Source organism: Myxocyprinus asiaticus, chromosome 5 (genome assembly GCF_019703515.2).
Source record: "Myxocyprinus asiaticus isolate MX2 ecotype Aquarium Trade chromosome 5, UBuf_Myxa_2, whole genome shotgun sequence".
Taxonomy (NCBI): domain Eukaryota; kingdom Metazoa; phylum Chordata; class Actinopteri; order Cypriniformes; family Catostomidae; genus Myxocyprinus; species Myxocyprinus asiaticus.
The window spans coordinates 50,595,837-50,616,790 of record NC_059348.1 but is presented as its reverse complement, the minus strand read 5'-3'; the positions used below and the strand labels follow the sequence as shown (position 1 = coordinate 50,616,790).

At 39.1% G+C, this 20,954-nt stretch overlaps 1 protein-coding gene across 1 annotated transcript in view; it reads left to right on the top strand.

Annotated features, from left to right (window-relative positions):
* The window catches only part of LOC127440541 (collagen alpha-1(XXI) chain-like), a 65,602-nt gene that overhangs the window by 39,656 nt on the left and 4,992 nt on the right, over positions 1 to 20,954 (top strand). The window contains exons 19-26 of the mRNA XM_051697209.1: positions 9,236 to 9,289; positions 9,477 to 9,530; positions 10,870 to 10,941; positions 11,120 to 11,155; positions 11,749 to 11,793; positions 12,011 to 12,043; positions 15,511 to 15,657; positions 15,877 to 15,931. Of these exons, the coding sequence (XP_051553169.1) occupies positions 9,236 to 9,289; positions 9,477 to 9,530; positions 10,870 to 10,941; positions 11,120 to 11,155; positions 11,749 to 11,793; positions 12,011 to 12,043; positions 15,511 to 15,657; positions 15,877 to 15,931 (496 nt within the window). The remainder of the gene's footprint in view (positions 1 to 9,235; positions 9,290 to 9,476; positions 9,531 to 10,869; positions 10,942 to 11,119; positions 11,156 to 11,748; positions 11,794 to 12,010; positions 12,044 to 15,510; positions 15,658 to 15,876; positions 15,932 to 20,954) is intronic.

Below are 20,954 nucleotides of genomic sequence, written 5' to 3'. Positions count from 1 at the left end.
TAGGGGGCAATCACTTTTTCACACAGAGCCATGTAGGTTTGGATTTTGTTTTCCCTTAATAATAACAACCTTCATTTAAAAACTGCATTTTGTGTTTACTTGTGTTATCTCTGACTAATATTTAAACTTGTTTGATGATCTGAAACATTTAAGTGTGACAAACATGCAAAGAAATAAGAAATCAGGAAGGGGGCAAACACTTTTTCACACCACTGTATATATACAAAAAACAAATCTATTCTAGAAAAAATTTTGTGGACTGATGAAAAAAATTATAGTCTCTACCGTACGGGTTCAAAAGTCTCCAAATATCTGTTAGACCAAGATTTTTACACATCCTGTGAAGCCTCAGTGTTGCTCTAGGGGGCTTACCCACTTTTGCTTCACTATGATCAAGGACTGAGTCCATCAAAACATTAAAGTCTCCTCCCAATATTATATCATGAGGGGTGCCAGCGGCTTGCAACATCCCTTCAAGATGTATAAAAAAGCCCTGATCATCAGTGTTAGGTGCGTAAATATTAGCCAAAATCAGACTTTGCCCCTGATTTTCTGCTAAAACAATAATGACTCTTCCTAATTTATCTTTAATCTGTAGAGACATTTGAATTGTAGATGTTTACTTATCAGTGTAATGACCCTGCTCTTACTTGAGCCAGCACTAAAGAAAACATGTCCACCCCATATTTTCCCAAATTTTTCAGCTTCCTGCAGGGAAAGATGCGTTTTTTGAAGAAACACTATATCATATTTCTTACGTTTAAGAAGTAAAATAACTTTCCTTCTTTCTATGGGGTGCCCCAACCCATTCACATTCCATGTGGAGAGAGACAATCCATTCATACTAACATTTGACATTTTGACATATTATTAGAAAAAAATTGATTGTGTGTCAAAAATAAAATTATAGGGGGTCACGTGATGCCATGCAAGAAGCAGACGTGTGAGCGACGAGCTCTGCACACTTTGCTAAATTTTCAATTATTTTCATGTTATAATCTGGTGAATTTGATACACCCAGTTACACAATTGCTCTGTGATGCAAAACATGGCAAAAAAGTCAAAATCCTTGGGCTCTGGAGACATTAAAAGACACTCACGTGTTCAGGATGAAAGCCCCAGCAGGCCTACAGACCAGGGAGTCGATTTGGATGGCGCGGCGGGAGAAAGAATCCAGTGTCAGTTGTCCAACATGTCGGTGATGTTGACGAAGATTCTTGCTGACTTGGAGGATCTCGCTGTAATACGTCGATCAATTACGGCGATGGAAATAAAATTCTCTGAGTTAGTTACAAGAGTGTCAGATGTTGAGAAACGAATCGATTTCTGGAATCTTCGGAGAGGGAATTAACTGCTAATCCGCCCACGACCAAAGTTGATTTGGAGCATCTCCTTGAAAAGCTTGAAGATCTTGAGAATAGAAGCCGCAGGAATAACATCAGAATTGTTGGAATTCTTGAGCATGAGGAGGGCAGCGATATGGTGAAATTCCTAGACAAGTTTTTCCTGAGTCTGCTCAACATAACAGGCCACAAACTGGAAATCGAGCGAGCTCACAGAGTCCCGGCTCACAGATCTGCTGAGGGAGATCAATCCTGGCCAAATTTCTGAGATCATCCGATAAAGATCTTGTGTTGCGCGAGGCAAGGAGCAAAGGGAAGCTTTCTTGGAAGAACCATAAAATTTTCTTGTTCCCGGATTTTGCGAACTCCACAAGAGAGAAACGCGATCGGTTCAAGGAATGTAAGAAACTCTTACGTCAGAAAAAGATCTTGTTTGCTCTGATGTTTCCGGCCAAACTGAGAATAGAAACGAAGGTCGGTCACAAAGTATTTATATGTCCCAGTCAAGCAATGTATTTTATTGAATTAATGTCTGAGTAAACCATTGGATGTTTCTCATGTGAGTGGGTCAACTCGCTGTTCTTACTCTTGAGGAAGCTGGGCGACATTTTGGGGTTTTTGCGGCTGGAGCTTGTTTTGTGAATAACACTTTTCCTTAAAGAAACTTTTGCATTGAAGTTCCCTGCAAGTTTGAGAGTGGACACTACGGATGACCGCAAAATATCTACATGATCACACAAAGGATGTCTTTTATAAAGGTAACGGATTGTGTAAGTCATGGTATATATGTTCATACGGCCTCCGAGTGAATTGACTCGATCATCCGGGGAACCGGGATGCCGGTTTTGTTTCTTTTTGTATTGGTTCCGCCTAGCGGCTGGAGCTTGTTCTATTGAATAACACTCCTTTGGAACAGCTGTGGATTAATCTGTTCATTCTTCGTGCTTATTCCTCCTACTGGCTGTAGTTTGTTTTTAGTTTTTTTACGGGACATTGGAATGAATACGTCATCCACTGAACTCATAACAGCTGGCTCACGGAACATTCATTTGTCTGTCCGAGGAATCTGAACGGTTTTATATGAGCAGGAATTTGTTTTGTGGAAGATCACACCTTTGAGACAGTTCTGTGAATGAATCTACACATTCTTTGTGTTCATTCTTCCTATTTGCTGGGTTTATTTTACAAAGTATTTTCTGTTATGTAATTTTACTTCACAAATTTGTGAGGCAAAATTGTGCAATCCGATGGCAAAGTTGTCGTGGGGACTCGTGGGCATTCATGGACCTATTGAGTTTAGAGGGATTGTCGCCGGTTGGCACTTTCGTGCGCGGGGTTAATGTGCACGTTTTTCTTTTTATCTGTTTGTTTTGTTCAGGGAGATGTTCGGGGTTTGATTGTTTCACAAATGGGGAATGTGGTCTGTATAATTTTGTTTTTGACACACAATGTATTTTTTCTACTATATCAAAAGGTCAAATGTTAATATGAGTGTACTATCTCTCTCCACATGGAATGTGAATGGGTTGGGGCACCCCATAAAAAGAAGGAAGGTTATTACTTTTCTTAAACATAAGAAATATGACATAGTGTTTCTTCAAGAAATGCATCTCTCCCCACAGGAAGCGGAAAAATTTGGGAAGATATGGGGTGGACATATTTTCTTTAGTGCTGGCTCAAGTAAGAGCAAGGGAGTAATTATATTGGTAAATAAACATCTACAATTAAAATGTCTCAGACTAAAGATAAATTAGGAAGAGTCATTATTGTTTTAGCTGAAATTCAAGGGCAAAAGTTGATTTTGGCTAATAATATAATACGCACCTAATGCTGATGATCAGGGCTTTTTAATAGATCTTGAAGGGATGTTGCAAGTCGCTGGCACCCCTCATGATATAATATTGGGAGGAGACTTTAATCTTTTGATGGATTCAGTCCTTGATCATAGTGAAGCAAAAGTGTGTAAACCCCCTAGAGCAACATTGACGCTTCACAGGATGTGTAAAAATCTTGGCCTTTTGGATATTTGGAGACTTTTGAATCCATCCGGTAGGGATTATACATTTTTTTCATCAGTCCATAAGATTTATTCTAGAATAGATTATTTTTTTTTATATCCAAATCCCTCATTTCATCTGTTGTTGATTGCTCAATTGGAAACATTTTAGTCTCAGGTCATGCCCTGGTGAGTTTAGAGGTGATGCCACATATAGAGAAAAAGAAATCATATAGTTGGCGCCTTAATGTATCCCTTCTGCAAAATCCTGATTTCCAACAAATGTTAAAGACTGAAATGTTTATATGGAGACCAACTGGTCCACAGTATCATCTGTGGGCGTGGTTTGGGAGGCACTTAAGGTGTTTCTTAGGGGCCGGATCATACAGTATGGTGAAATATTTACCTCAGCCACTGATATTAATAATGCCTTTAAAGAATTCTATATTGATCTTTATAGTTCCATGCCTTCTTCTACCGATGAAGATATTAGAAACTTTGTGGAACCATTAGTTCTTCCTAAACTGATGATTGAGCAAAAAACTCTCTTGATTCTGAGATAACCTCGGAGGAGCTTGACGAGGTAATTAAGTCCCTACCGACTGGCAAGGCTCCGGGGCCAGATGGTTTTGCCGCAGAATTTTTTAGATCCTATGCTACAGAACTGGCTCCACTTTTGTTAGAAGTTATATATGGTATCATTAAAGAATGGAAAGCTTCCACCAACCATGACACAAGCCCGGATCAGTCTGATTCTTAAAAAGGACAAAGATCCAAGCGAATGTAAAAGTTACCGTCCAATTTCCCTGATCCAACTAGATGTAAAAATATTGTCAAAAATTTTGGGAACCGATTAAGTAAAGTTATGGCATCTCTTATACATATAGATCAGGTGGGGTTTATTCGGGGCCGCAGCTCTTCTGATAACATCAGGCGTCTCATCAATATCATGTGGTCAGTGGCGAATGAACAATCTCCGGTCGCTGCCATCTCTCTTGACGCCGAAAAGGCGTTTGATATGATAGAATGGGATTATCTTTTTAAGATTTGGAAATGTATGGGTTCGGGAGTACATTTATTGGTTGGATTAAGTTACTTTATAAACACCCTGTAGCAGCGGTACAAACAAATGGATTAATTTCAGATTATTTTACTCTGAATAGGGGCACTCTTTCCCCATTATTGTTCTGTCTTGCCCTGGAACCATTAGTAGCTGCGATAAGAAAGGAGGATGATTTTCCAGGGGTGACAGCGGGAGGTGTGGCACATAAGCTTCTGCTTTACGCAGATGATATTTTATAATTTGTCTCTGAACCTACTAGATCTATGCCTTTCCTCCACAGAATTATTAATTCCTTTTCCAAGTTCTCAGGATACAAAGTCAGTTGGTCTAAATCCGAAGCTTTGGCACTGACAGCGTACTGCCCAGAAACGGCTTTTCAGCCGGGTGCCTTCCAGTGGCCCAAAAAAGGCATTAAGTATTTGGGGATTTTATTCCCAGCAAATATGTCTGATTTAGTTAGAGTTAATTTTTCGAGCGATGTGGGCAGGTGGGCTTCATTACATTTACTGATGATTGGGAAGGTTAATGTTATTAAAATGAACTGTATTCCAAAATTCAACTACCTGCTTCAGTCTCTCCCTGTAGATGTCCCCCTCTCTTATTTCAAGCAATTTGATAGCATAGCGAAGTCCTTTATTTGGAATGGTAAGCGCCCCAGGTTAAATTTCAATAAGTTACATAGGCCAATTGATAATGGTGGGTTAGGCCTACCCAAGATTTTGTTTTATTATTATGCGTTCAGTCTTAGACATTTGGCTCATTGGTCGCTTCCACCTGAGAGAGCCCCTCCCTGGTTTTGTATTGAAAAGGAAGTTCTTGCCCCTATCTCGCCACTGCAAAGCCTTTCGATCAAACTAGCCGGAGAGGTTAAGTCGCACCCCGTTATTTTGCATTTGCACTCGATATGGACAAAAGTGTCCAGAGTGTTTAATTTGGATATTTATTTAAATGCAGCCTCGAGCATATGGCTGAACCCTAAACTATGTATTAATAAGTCCCCTTTTTGTTGGTCAGATTGGATTGTGAGGGGGGTTAATGCACTTAGTGACCTATATGAGGGTGGAGCATTGAGACCTTTTGAAAATTTGGTTAAACATTTTGGCATTCCCAGATCTCAGTTTTATAAGTATTTACAGCTTCGCCATCTACTCTGCACTATTTTTGGTAGTGGCACGCACCCCCCTAAAGCGGCAGGTGCTTTGGGAGAGGTGATTGCTGCTTTTGGAAAAGGCCATGAAGCATCAGTGTATTACTCCCTACTAATTCAGAGTCTGGGGGATGGAGCATTGACTTCTCTCAAGACAGTATGGGAAAAAGATTTGAATTTGGTATTGGAGGATGGAGTGTGGACTAAGATTCTTAAAAATGTCAAGTCTGTATCTAGAGATGCAAGGGTTCGCCTTATGCAATTTAAGATTTTACATAGATTTTATTGGACCCCCTATAGATTATATAGGCTTGGTCTTAAAGACACACCCACTTGCTGGCGATGCCAATCAGAAGTTGGAGACACTACCCATGTCTTTTGGGGGTGTGTTAAGATCCAGGAGTTTTGGTCGAGGGTTCAGAGGTATTTGTGTGATGTTTTGAACACTCAGGTTTTGCTTTGTCCCAGACTCTGTATTTTGGGTGATGGGGCGGTCATGCATTTAGGGGATAATCACATAAAAAATTGGGTTCTGACCAGTCTCATGATCGGCAGGCAAGTAATTTTAAGGGGTTGGAAGTCAAGTGGAGCACCCTCTTTTTCGGAGTGGTGTGTGGAAATGGGGAGGGTAGCTGCATTTGAAGAGGTGGTAAGTAGAAGGCTGGGGTTTAGGGACTTATTTGCTAAAAAATGGGGCAAATATTTAGTTTTTTGGGGGGATTCTCGGGGAGGGGATGTGGAGAGTGTAGTTTAGTTTAATCATGTATGTTTATTATTATTTTATTTATTTATTTTTGTACAGTATATGTATGTATACATATTATTTTATATATGTATGTGTATGTATATATATATATATGTATTGGTTTTTTGTTGTTGTTTTTTTTGGATTGTGTGTGTGTTATGTGGGACCACAGGGGTGTTCGTTAGGGGTCAGGGTGGGATTGTATTAGTAGGATTTAAATGTAAAATGTTGATTCTTTATATATGTGTTGAGTTTTTTCCACTGTCATGTCCATATGAATCAATAAAAATGTTAATTACAAAAAAAAAATTATAAAGACCACATTCCGCATTAGTGCAACAATCAAACCCCGAACCAAACAAAAAGAAAAAAGAAAAACGTGCGCATTAACCCCGCGCACCACAGTGCCAAATAGTGTCCATCCCTCAAAACTCAAACAGTCCATGTACGCCTACGAGAGCCGCTGTAACAACTTTGCCGTCGGATTGTTCAAGTCTGGTGTTTCTATACAAATTTTATAAAACAGAATTAGACAACAGAAGATAATCTATAAAACAAACTCCAGCAAATAGGCAGGATAAACACAAAGAACGTGTAGATTCATCCACATAACGGTCCCAAAGCTGTGTTCCTCCACAAAACAAACTCCAGCCTCTAGCGGAACCAGCACACAAAACATTTAAAAATAAAATATATATAAAAAAGAAATATTATTAATAATAATAATAACAAATAAATAAAAAGAATCATAATAATAATTTAAATATATATAAATAAAAAATTGAAAAAGTCACAAAAAAGTTTCAGTCAAACGAATGTTCAGTGAGCCGGCCCATTCAACTGCTACATGAGTGCAACAGATGACCCAATCACTCCAATGTCCTGCAAGAAATACTCCACAAAACAAAATCCAACTAATAGGAGGTGTAAGCACAAAGAACAAGCAGATTCATCCACAACACTGTCCCGAAGGAGTGCTGCTACACAAAACATACCCCAGCCACTAGGCAGAACCAGCACAAAAAGAAACAAAAAAGGCGCTCATCTTCCTCGGACAGTCAAGTGAATGTTCAGTGAGTCAGGCTCACTTGGCTGCAACATGAGAATCACAAAATAACTTACTCAGTCATTGACTTTATGAAGGACATTGCTTGCTGGGAACCATGTAAATACTTTACGGCCATCCATAGCATCTATTCTCAATTTGGCCGGGAACATCAGTGCAAAAGTGACGTTCCACTGATGTAAGAGTTTCTTGCATTCCTTGAATCGATCACGTTTCTCTCTTGTCGAGTTCGCAAAGTCTGGGAACAAGAAAATGCTGTGATTCTCCGAAGAAAGCCTTCCTTTATGCCTCGCCTCGCGTAACACGAGATCTTTATCAGATGACCATATTCTGACCCTCTGTTCCCTCAGGAATTCCAACAATTCAGATGTTATTCCGCCGGTTACGATTCTCCATATCCTCCAGCTTCTCCCAGATGCACAGCAAATCCACCTGGTCGCTAGCAGATTAGCAGCTAATTCCCTCTCCGATGACTCTAGATAATTGATCCCCCACTCTTGTAACCAACTCAGTGAATTTCGTCTCCATGGCCATGATCGATCGACGTTTTGCAGCAAGATCTTTCAAGTCAGCCTTCGTCAGCATTGCCGATATGTTCAGCAATTCTCGTCGAATCTCTTTCATCTCTCCGGCCAAATCGACTCCCTGGCTCGAGGCCTCCGGAGGGGCGTCAGCTTGAACACGTAAGTGTCTTTTAATGCCTCCAGGATCCGAGCATTTTGAATTCTTTGACATACTGTCTTCCTAGAACAGATATGGATTAGGGTGTATCAAATCTCACCGGTTTATGATACAAAAAGTATCAAAACTAGCAAAGTGCGCAGAGCTTGCCATTCACACGTCCGAACCTCACATGGCATCACGTGACCCCCAGCACGTCTTCTTTAATGTTGTTACATCTGTACACCAACTTTCATTGATGTAAAAGCATGTTCCACCGCCTCTTGTTTTCCCTGTTAACTAGGCAATGCGATCCGTTCAAAAAAGCTGAAAGCCCAGCAAATGTAATGCGCTGTCCGGAATGGCTTCACTCAGCCAGGTTTCTGTGATCACATGGCAGCAGAGTTTGAAAAGTCTTTGTTTGTACGGGTGAGGAGATGTAGTTTATCCGTTTTGTTAGGGAGAGATCAGAGATTTGCTAGATGAATACTCGGCAGCGCCGTTCAAAAGCCGTGCAGTCGGAGCTTGACCAGCGCGCCGGTTCGCTTCCCTCGCTTGTGTCTCATAAATGTCCAGCAAAATGTCAGAATAGTCCAAAACTGGGAAAAGATTGTTTGGTATGTGCTGCCGAATGTTCAGCAGTTTGTCCCTGGTAAAACTGATTGAAAAAAAAAATTACTAAACACAGGACAAACAAAAAAACAACAACAAAAGAATTGGAGAGCTCCACACCGAGGCTGTCATCCGCAGTGCCATGTGAGATGTTAGACAATGTGACAGTCTCTACATCTTGTTAGATCTGTCTGAGCACTATAGTTGTTAATGCAAAACATTTTCATTTCTCTGTTTGAAAGAGATTTCAGTAGTGATTGAGAGACAGTTTCATAAGTGTATATGAGAAGAGCTGAAGTAATGATTGTGAGACATTTTCAGCTACAAATGTGTAAATTTAGTTTAGGTAATTTCGTCCACAGAATCAGTTTCATGAGTATCATAATTTCATTGGGTTTATAAGAAGCTTTTCAATAATCATATGAATACATTTCTCTAACGTTTATATCAATATTTTAATTTCAGTAGTGTTTGTAAGAGGCCTTTCAACAATTATGGATTACACAGCTCCTCATATATTGCATATTACACTTATTGGCATAACAGTAATTATATTTTATTTGTACCTTTTTGCAAAGTTTACTTAAATGTCTTTAAATTCAGGGTCCGCCAGGTCCAGATGGCCTACCTGGCATAAAAGGCCCTCCTGGTCCAAAGGTAAAGCATCCATTAGCTAAATTTATGTAGGTTATTGTATACTTTGTATAAAGTATACATGTAGCTATTAGTCTGTGTGTATGCATCTGTTTTATTTACATCACCATTTTGTACACCACTTTACCTATGCCATGAAGTTTATTTACTTTGTAGTTTTATTGAAACAGAGTGAAACTTTCTCTCACAGGGAAATTCTGGGGCCTGTGGACAGGATGGGCTCCCTGGATCACCTGGTGTTAAAGTGAGTGTGCTGGGGAGGGGGATTTCCACAAGCAAAGGTCTGAGAAAGACTAGACCATCTCCTGTAGTGACATACCTCCAGAGTTCTCTTCCGGCTTCAGGAAATAACTTTGAATAATAGATGTCATATGTTTCTTTGATTCACATATTTTCTCATAAATTTCCACTGGTTGAGAGCCGAAAGTTAACATGGCAAATACTTAAAGGGAAAGTTCACCCAAAAAGAAACTTCTCTCATTATTTACTCACCCTCATGCCATCCCAGATGTGCATGACTTTCTTTCTTCAGCAGAACACAAACAATGATTTTTAGAAAAATATTTCAGCTCTGTAGGTCTATATAATGCAAGTGAATGGTGATCAGACCTTTGTAGCTCCAAAAATCACATAAAGGAAACATAGACGTAATCCATAAACCTGCAGTGGTTTAATCCATGTCTTCAAAGTGATATAATAGGTGTGGGTGAAAAACAGATACAAATTTAAATCCTTTTTTTTTTTTTTTTACTCCAAATCTCCACTTTCACTTTTACATCTGAAAGTCACATGTGGTGCCTGTTTAGTTTCACTTTCACATCTGAAAGTTAAAGTTAAAGTGGAGATTTAGAGTTTAAAAAATGACATAAATATTGTTCTGTTTCTTACCCACACCTGTTATATCACATCTGAAGATATGGATTTAAAAACTGGAGTAATATGGATTACTTTTATGTTTACTTTATGTGATTTTTGGAGCTACAAATGTCTGATTACCATTCACTTGCATTGTATAGACCTACAGAGCTGAGATATTTTTCTAAAAATCTTTGTTTGTGTTCTGCTGAAGAAAGAAAGTCATGCACATCTGGGATGACATTTAGGGTTAGTTCACCTAAAAATTTAAATTCTGTCATCATTTACTCACCTTCATGCCATTCGTTCTAAACCCATGTCAGTTCTTATGTGGACAATAAAAGGAGGAATTAAAGGCTGTCCCGTTCACTGATTTCAATTCAATGGCAGTGAAAAGTGATTCACTTTAAAGCTTAAAAAGGCACCCAAAAGTGTCTTAAAAGCAGAAAGTCTTCTGAAGGCATACAATAGGTTTTGGTGGTAAACAAGCTGAAATGTAAGTTATTTTACTGTGAAAAGAAAAAGAAAAAGCACTGTTTTGTGAAAGAAAGATATTTGGTTTTGGAACGACATGAAGGTGAGTAAACAATGACATAATTTTAAATTTTGCCTGAATTATCCATTTAAACAATCTCTTTAATTGATGCCTGTCAAGTACCTTGTTATGTTAAACTAATCAACAGTCTAAATATTGAGTCTTGTAAAGGTCTGTTCATGCATATCCACAGGGTTCAGAAGGAGAGCCTGGTATTCAAGGTCCACCTGGCATTAAAGGCCTTCCGGGGTTTAAAGGTCATAAGGTACGCCAATCTTCAACACTGACAAATCTAACCTGAAATAGCATCTACCATGTTTTAAAGGTTTGTTCTAATAAAGGTGTCCCGTATGGATGGACCATAATCATTTGTCTTGAACTCATTATTAACACTCTCTGTTTCTATGTTGTTAAATGCTGTAACCCTCCGTTTGTATTTGCAGGGTGACTCAGGATCATCTGGACCAAAAGGAAGTCAGGTACCGTGACTGAGATGTCTGCGACATTTGCTTTTCTCTGTCTGTATAAAAACAAATTGAGAAGTCAAAAGGTGTTAAAGTGTTGTCTTGCTAAATCTCACATTTTTGTTCTAACTGGAATTCAGACTTACAAAAAAAAAAAAAAAAACTACACACACACACACACACACACACACACACACACACACACACACATAAACATTTTTATGTAGCAAACAGAGTTCATTTGAAAGTAACAAACAGAGTGCCGCATAATATGCAGTTTAGATCAACATGAATTTCCAGGCTGGTTTATGCTGGTTTGCGTTTGTCTTATGCTGGACCAGTATTCAAAACACAACATATGCTGGTGACCAACCATTCTGTAATTAAATATGTTTGTTAGAGTTATAACTAGAGTTAATTGTTCACTCAAAAATAAAAATTCTCTCATCATTTACTCACCCTCATGCCATCCCAGATGTGTATGACTTTCTTTCTTCTGCATGCTTATATGGCATAAGGGTGAGTAAATGATGAGAACATTTTCATGTTTGGGTGAACTATCCCTTTAAGTTTTTGATGGCCACATGTAAACACACCTCTCATTTCAGGGTGAGAAAGGCAACCAGGGAGAACCTGGAGTTTCTGGAAAACCTGTATGTAATCCTAAATATTTCATATTAATTTACCCAAACACATTGTCTCATGAACCTGCACTCAAATATTTGGTTTGCCTATTACTAAATCTGAATTATTAAACAGACCAAAAATCACCACACAGAGTAATCACTTACAAAACTGACTCAGTGTTTTGCATATAAATGATGTTTCTCATAAAATGAATGTAAATTTTTTTTTTTTTTTTCTCAACAGGGTGAAATAGGCCACAAAGGAAACAAAGGAGAGGTATATAGAACTACTCTCAAAACTTAACTATGGTTGTCAGTGTCAACCAGTTCCTGATGAGTCATTACCCGGGTTTTCAGTTCCCTTAGCCAGAGACTAAATAAGCCTCAAGCTTTTAGCCTGGTTACAAATTACAAAGTACTCCTATTTTAAAGTATCTTAACTACAATCAAGCTACTCATATAGCTCTTAGCTACACTGTAAGTTACTTATACCAAATTTTTTTTAACTTACAGTAGTGAAGCTATTTAAAAGGGTAATATATTTTTAATCAGATAGTAGCTGTGTCCCAAATGACGCACTATACACTATGTACTCAGCATTGAATGAATTTATTCAGTATGAATTTTCAAAGGGTAGTATCGTCCCAAATGGAACACTTAAATGAACAGTTCTCCCAAAAATAAAAGTTATCTCATGATTTACACCGATCAGCCACAACTTAAAACCACCTGCCTAATATTGTGTAGGTCCCCCTCGTGCCACCAAAACAGCACCAACCCGCATCTCAGAATAGCATTCTGAGATGCTATTCTTCTCACCACAATTGTACAGAGCAGTTATCTGAGTTACCGTAGACAGTCTGGCCATTCTCTGTTGGCCTCTCTCATCAACAAGGCATTTCCATCCACAGAACTGCCGCTCACTCGATGTTTTTTGTTTTTGGCTCCATTCTGAGTAAATTCTAGAGACTGTTGTGCGTGAAAATCCCAAGAGATCAGCAGTTACAGAAATACTCAGACCAGCCCATCTGGCACCAACAATCATCCATGCGATTATCTAATCAGCCAATCGTGTGGCTGCAGTGCATAAAATCATGCAGATACGGGTCAAGAGCTTCAGTTAATGTTCACATCAACCATCAGAATGGGGAAAAATTTTGATCTCAGTGATTTGGAATGTGGCATGATTGTTGGTGCTGGTTTGAGTATTTCTGTAACTGCTGATCTCCAGGGATTTTTACGCACAACAGTCTCTATAATTTACTCCGAACTCGCGGTCGGCGGCCGTTCCTCCGTTCTCAGGCGGCCGGGCTCCTCCGTCCCCCAGCGGATGGCCGTGGCTGCTCCGTTGGGGTGGATGATAGTGGCGAGGACTCTACTACGGCACATCCCTCCTCCTTCCCGGATTTCGGCACCAGTGTAACACATTCAATGGAAAGGAGGAGGCGAGAACCGGCTTGACAATATAAATAATATTTTAATGAGAAACTTAAACCAAAAGAGACACACACACAGGTGTCGAACAGCTGTCCATAACTCTCTCTCTCTTGCACTGCCGTCTCCGGTCGGCCTTATCCCTCTCAGGCCTAATTAGGGGCCTGGTGTGCGGAATCACGACATACCCCGCCCTCCGCCCTGCCACACCCAGATTTTTCCTTTTTTTTTTTTTTTTTTAAAGAAAAGTAGGGGCAAGTCAAAGTTCATTTTTGTGGTTATCAATATTATGCCACAAATGCTGTTAATTGAGCTTAACTTGTATTGAAACTGGAATATTCCTTTAACGCTTCTGATTATCGGGAAAGTGGACACAGTTTTGCCAATAATCTCAAAATGGACAAATAATGGCGATTTATCAGCCTAACCAATATATCGATCTGTCACTGATCAAAACTTATTGCAACCATCTCTGCTGTGTAAAGGCTGCCATAGATGTTTAAATAGATGCAAGTAAAAGGAATATCTATAACAATTCAGTATGCAGATATTATGATGGCAAAATCACTGTCAGTTACACTTTGAATGCCTAGTTAGTGTGATATTTTAAAACTTTAAATTATTCTATCTGAATCATTAACTTTAATATTAAAAGTTTATTTTAAATGAAAAGTTTTAAATTTTATTTTTTATTATTCACTTTAAATTATCTATAAAACAAAGTTTAAATGAATAGTTATAAAAATTCCCAAAAAAGTATTTTACAAATCATTTACTCACCCTCATACCATCCCAGACTTTATTTCTTCTGCTGATCAAAAATGAATATTTTTGAAAAATATCTCAGCTCTGTAGGTCCATACAATGCAAGTGAATGGTGGCCAGAACTTTGAAGCTCCAAAAAGCATATAATGGCAGCATAAAAGTAATCCATATGACTTTTACATACCACCTTTAACCAGCCCCGTCCGGTAGGAGGCAATATGCACGAAGAATGCAAATCACCAAAAAAAACAATAGAAGATGAATAAGGAAGTAAAAGTGGAGATTTATAGAAAAAAGGACTTAAATATTGATCTGTTTCTCACCAAAGTCTTTCTAGCACGTCAGTCCACTGTCGGCCATTTTGGAATGCTGCCGGGAGGCTATTTCCAGTCATGACAGTGCAGCTACTATCTACTTGAATGGGGGAACACCTAAATCTTAAAAACGGCTTGCCAAGCTTACGTTTATACAACATATTTCAAATCAGCAGTAAAATCACTGGTATCATAAATTGTGCTTCTTCACCTCATATTATGCTAAAAAGCCCAATTGTCCCGTCTTGTATAGCTAATGCGCATTCGCGTTCTCAAGTTGATTGCCAGGCAATGTTTGTATCTGAAAGGTTATTGGCTCTTTTACCTGTAAGGCAGGACTTCCTTTCTACATCCGTTGACCTTTGGGCGCTAGAGCTCCTTGGTTGGGTGTTACAATTTCTCCCATTCATTTAAATAGAAGTGGCCCGTCTCTCATAATTAGTCTCTGTTCTCAGCCACACCTATTATATCGCATCTGAAGACATGAATGTAACCACTGGAGTATTATGGATTACTTTTTTGCTGCCTTTATGCACTTTTTGGAGATTCAAAGTTCTGGCTACCATTCACTTGCATTGTACAGAGCTGAAATATTCTTCTAAAAATGTTTGTTTGTGTTCTGCAGAAAAAAGAAAGTCACACACATCTGGGATGGCATGAGAGTGAGTAAATGATGAGAGAATTTTCATTTTTGGGTGAACTATCCCTTTAACAGTTTTTTACTGCATGGAAGCATTCGCCATTTAACAGCTGACAGAAGTGATGTTTCAAACACAGGAGATGTGTTGCTGATAGTTTTAACACTTTAGCCAAACTCAGTTTTAATACGAATATCTCAAATAATGTACATATTCACACAGAGTGAGGTGATGGTAAAGCTTTCAGCTCACATTTACAAGGTGCTGTCTTCACAGAAGTTTTGCTATTTGCCACATTCGCCATTAATTACAGTTGTTTTGTCAAGCTTGGGAAGCCGTCCGAGTTGAGGACATACAGTGTCCAATATCCCACACTCCGTTTTTACTGCTGAAGAAGTACATCACCTTGTAGTATACTTCTTTTTGTTGCATTTTCTGTGTAAACATACTGCTTGCACTACTTACACCACAAAATGCCATAGAATAGTGCAGAAGTGTGTGATTTGGGAAGTGCGATTTGAGAGCAAATATTTCTTTGTGATTTCTGATTTCATTCATACAGTGATGATACTGAACGATATTTGTTCTCTCAGTCAGGTGTAGCAGGGGATCCTGGGATCAGAGGGGCTGATGGGAAAAAGGGAGACATGGGTCCATCAGGGCCGCCTGGATCTCGAGGCTTTCCGGGTCTAGATGGGCTACCAGGACAACCAGGAATTCCAGGCTATCCAGGGAAACCTGTGAGTATGATGCTGTTTATTGGCAATGAGTGCATTTGTAAAGAACAGAAAGTATTGTGATCAAATATTATGTGCCCCTTCCCTGCTTCAAAAGGACAATATCCTCTTGTAATGTGTTGTTGTAAATAATAATCTATTCTAAAGTGACCTACCTGGTTAAATAAAGGCAAAATACATAAACAAATGATTAATTAATTCTTTAAATTCACTTTGCAACAGGGAAAGCCACCTTCTGAGGAACATCTTATGAAAATTTGTGCCTCTGTGTTGCAAAGTAAGTTTTCTTGAATGTAACCTTTAATGTATTTTCATTATTAAGTATTTTGTATGGTTGAGAGTATTATATTAATAATTTTCATAATAATTTCACTGGTGGTTGCATTTAGTGAGATTTATGTTTAAAATAAATACAAAACTTAGATAAAGTAATATTATTCAGTTTGCTGATACTTAGGGTTTGGTATTTGAGACTTGGTGTTTAAAAATGGTACAGTAAGGAACTACCCAGTATACCCTAGCAACAACTTAGCAACTGCATAACAACACACTGAAAAAATACTCAACCTGTGTCCGAAACCATGCACTGTCACAGTATGTATTGTATTTGATAATGCTAAATAATTATTTTTTTAGCAATTTTATGTTTGTTATTTACTATATTACATTGTGTGATATTTTGGTATTGTATCGGCCTATCGGCCACCCTACTCTCTGAATATCGGCATCAGCCATTAAAAAACCCATATCAGTCGACTACTAATGTCAACAAACCCTATAACATTAAAATGACTGTAAAAATTACAATTTAAACAACTTAACAGCTCAAATAATACATGATTTTTAACAGGAAAATGAATGTAAGTGCTTTTATAAAATAATAAGCTTAAAATTTCTGCCTTTAAACCCTCTAAAAATTGGGCCACAAAGTGCCTCACTGCAACCTAGATTTTTGCTTTTCTTTTTTTTGTGGTAATCAACATTATGCCTCAATTGCTGTCGATTGAGCTTAACTTGTATTGAACCCGGAATATTCCTTTAATCCGGGGACGTGGGTATTGACCCATGGTCCGAATATATGATGTAAGAACAACAATCGCGGGAATAATCTGCTCTGGTTTTGTTAAACAAGCACCATTTAAGCACAAGGAACAACTTTCTTGGTATATACACTATATTGCCAAAAGTATTCGCTCACCCATCCAAATAATTGAATTCAGGTGTTCCAATCACTTCCATGGCCACAGGTGTATAAAATGAAGCACTTAGGCATGCAGACTGCTTCTACAAACATTAGTGAAAGAATGGGCCGCTCTCAGGAGCTCAGTGAATTCCAGCATGGTACTGTGATAGGATGCCACCTGTGCAACAAGTCCAGTCATGAAATTTCCTCACTACTAAATATTCCACAGTCAACTGTCAGTGGTATTATAACAAAGTGGAAGCAATTGGGAATGACAGCAACTCAGCCACGAAGTGGTAGGCCACGTAAAATGACAGAGCGGGGTCAGCGGATGCTGAGGCACATAGTGCGCAGAGGTCGGCAACTTGCAATCGCTACAGACCTCCAAAGTTCATGTGGCCTTCAGATTAGCTCAAGAACAGTGCGTAGAGAGCTTCATGGAATGGGTTTCCATGGCCGAGCAGCTGCATCCAAGCCATACATCACCAAGTGCAATGCAAAGCGTCGGATGCAGTGGTGTAAAGCACGCCGCCACTGGACTCTAGAGCAGTGGAGACGCGTTCTCTGGAGTGACGAATCACGCTTCTTCATCTGGCAATCTGATGGTCGAGTCTGGGTTTGGCAGTTGCCAGGAGAATGGTACTTGTCTGACTGCATTGTGCCAACTGTGAAGTTTGGTGGAGGGGGGATTATGGTGTGGGGTTGTTTTTCAGGAGCTGGGTTTGGCCCCTTAGTTCCAGTGAAAGGAACTCTGAATGCTTCAGCATACCAAGAGATTTTGGACAATTCCATGCTCCCAACTTTGTGGGAACAGTTTGGGGATGGCCCCTTCCTGTTCCAACATGACTGCGCACCAGTGCACAAAGCAAGGTCCATAAAAACATGGATGAGCGAGTTTGGTGTGGAAGAACTTGACTGGCCTGCACAGAGTCCTGACCTCAACCCGATAGAGCACCTTTGGGATGAATTAGAGCGAAGACTGCGAGCCAGGCCTTCTCGTCCAACATCAGTGTCTGACCTCACAAATGCGCTTCTGGAAGAATGGTCAAAAATTCCCATAAACGCACTCCTAAACCTTGTGGAAAGCCTTCCCAGAAGAGTTGAAGCTGTTATAGCTGCAAAGGGTGGGCCGACGTCATATTAAACCCTATGGATTAAGAATGGGATATCACTTAAGTTCATATGCGTCTAAAGGCAGATGAGCGAATACTTTTGGCAATATAGTGTATATCACTTCATGTTTACAAGAGCTGTCTGACTCTTTTTAAATCCAGCATTTTAAATATGACGTTGCCTCAGCCCCCAAGGGATTTATGGGATCGTAAAGTGTCCAGTTGATCCGCATTTCAGAATCTTGCCAGAAATAGGGACGTATGAATATTCGGACGCATTTTTGTTGTCTTATTATGTGTGCAATTTTGCTTGGCTAAATGTAATACTAATACCTTACTTAAAGGATGTTTCGATATTTAACTGGAAAACAAGACAAAGATACTTAATAAGATTAGGATTTTTGCAGTGTAGATTTGTGCGTGTTAGTTCTATGATATATGAAACTTGTTTGTATGCAAAGCTTGCCTCATTGTCAGTTGGCTGGAAGCATCAAGAGAGTTGGGAGCAGTTTCAGTTCTCTGTTAAAGAGGAACAACTTAAATATTTGTAACCAGCAGTTGTGCAATATTTGCTTTGAGGCAGCATAAAATGTTCTGGATACTGTCACTGAAATTACATCTTTTCCACACTCCTTACAATAAAACAGAACTATCCTGTTTGCGTTATCTGTCTAAAATAGTCCACACTTAGCTTCCTCAATTTATGCTTATTGCGTACAATTACACTTAACAGTGATGTATGTAGCAACTGTAGGCAGATGTTTGTGATGCTGAACACAAACATACAGTTGGTTAAAAAATGTGAGCAAAAATCGAGGACTGGATGAGTATTTACATGTACAACCAGGGTTGCCAGGTCCAAGAAATTTTTCCAACCCAAAGTCTTTCGAAACCCATCCGCACAAATCTTTCGTTTTTTTAGTCTTGACAACTGCAGAAGTTTCCCACAAAGGGCCTTAAAATATCCACTTACTATTGATTTTAATTTGTTTTATGTTTTAAATTGTATTCAAATTATTTTCACTAGGCTTGCTTGTATGTAATATGTGCATATTTAATTTATCTGTATTTTATTCCTGAATATTTTGTTTTTCATTGAGTGATTTTAATTCTTCTGTTTGTCTTCCTGTGTTTTTAATGTTCAGTTAAATCATTTTGAAGCATATGCATTATAAACTGTTTGAACACAATAAGTGATATACTAAAAGAGCCATCTATAAAATTGTATGTCTTTAAGCCAAAGTTTTTGCCTTAAGAGCATTTTTCTTTCCCTTCCCCTCTCTCAACACACTGTAGTTTTACACACCCTTGTACATACAATAAAGGAAACATGTCCTCTCCTGCATTTTCTGATCCCAGTCAAGACCATTAGTATATGTGCTTACAGTACTCTTTTCACTTCATTACACTCCTCTCCTCTTTTCTCCTTTCCACATTTACTGCTGATCTGTCAACACACAACCATGGGGGGCTTGGGTAGCTCAGCAAGTAAAGACGCTGACCACCACACCTGGAGTCGCAAGTTCGAATCCAGGGCGTGCTGAGTGACTCCAGTCAGGCTTCCTAAGCAATCAATTGGCCCAGATGCTAGGGTGGGTAGAGTCACATTGGGTTAACCTCTTCGTGGTCTCTATAATGTGGTTCTTGCTCTCGGTGGGGCACGTGGTGAGTTGTGTGTGAATGCCCCAGAGAATAGTATGAGCCTCCACATGTGCTAGATCTCTGCGGTAAGGTGCTCAACAAGCCACATGATAAGATGCATGAATTGACTGTCTCAGACGCAGAGGCAACTGAGATCATCCTCCGCCACCCAGATTAAAGCAAGTCACTACACCACCACAAAGAGGGAATTGGGTATGCCAAATAAAAAATAAATAAATAAAAAAACAACAACAAAAAAAACACACAAGCATGAACATCCAATTAACCTACACTGGCAAACTTTAATTAATATACAAATTGTTTCCTTAATACGGTATTTACCAAGGATACTGTATATTCAAAGTAGGCTTACAGGATAAACTTGACATCTTGTCCATTTCCTTTCTTTTTTCTTGTTTGTCCTCTTCAGTTCTTTTAGAACTCTTCAGAATATTTTCTTGCTTTCACCTACATTTATGGTCTTGTGCAGTTCCGAATACTTTTGGAGCCACTGGGTGGCATTCGAAAACCAGCTGTAGGTATGAGAAACCATGTACTCTACATTTCTGGGTTGGACACTCACAGCTTTTGATGCACAGAGCTGAAGAGAATGGCACACACACTTTATGTAGACAATATATGGATTACGGTCACAGAATTTCATTAGCACTGAATTATATTGTCCACACATTGTGTTACAGCCATCCGTTGCAAGACCGATGCAATTCAGTACAGACAGTTTGTTGTCATCCAGGAACTTGAATAAAGAATTTGCTATGGTCAGTGATCACCAGCTACATATGAATCATTCCTGCAAAAGTGCTAATGATTTGTGAGTGCTTCTTGCTGTAAAATCTGATGACCATGGATAGTTGTTTCCTGGTTGTGACATCAGTGCTCTCATCTATAGTATGGTCCACTACCTATATCCTCCAGAAGATCTTCATGAACAACTGGTCCTATCACTGAATTGATCAATGCTGTTCATTTTGTTCGGTGTAAATGAATGCCTTTCATTTCTTCCATAATACGTCTTGAGTGATCAACAGTTAAGATGCTTGAGTGGCAAGCAACATGAACAGCCAGCTGCAACTCTGCCTCCTTTACTGCAATATTTGATCTTAGAAAGGAAGTACCTGTGTCAAATAATGTTCTGGCATTTGAGAAAGGAGCAGAATTTTTTATGCTTTTCAGTGGCAGCGTGGGCTACCAGATCACTGTGGTGCACTCTAATTTCACATTTGCAATAATTGCAAAAAGCTTTTTTATCGTCATTTGGAACACTTTGAATCCATTCCATTAACCCCTTTTCCATCTTCCATTCTTTGCGATATTTTTTTCCATATTTGCACCATTTACCTGCC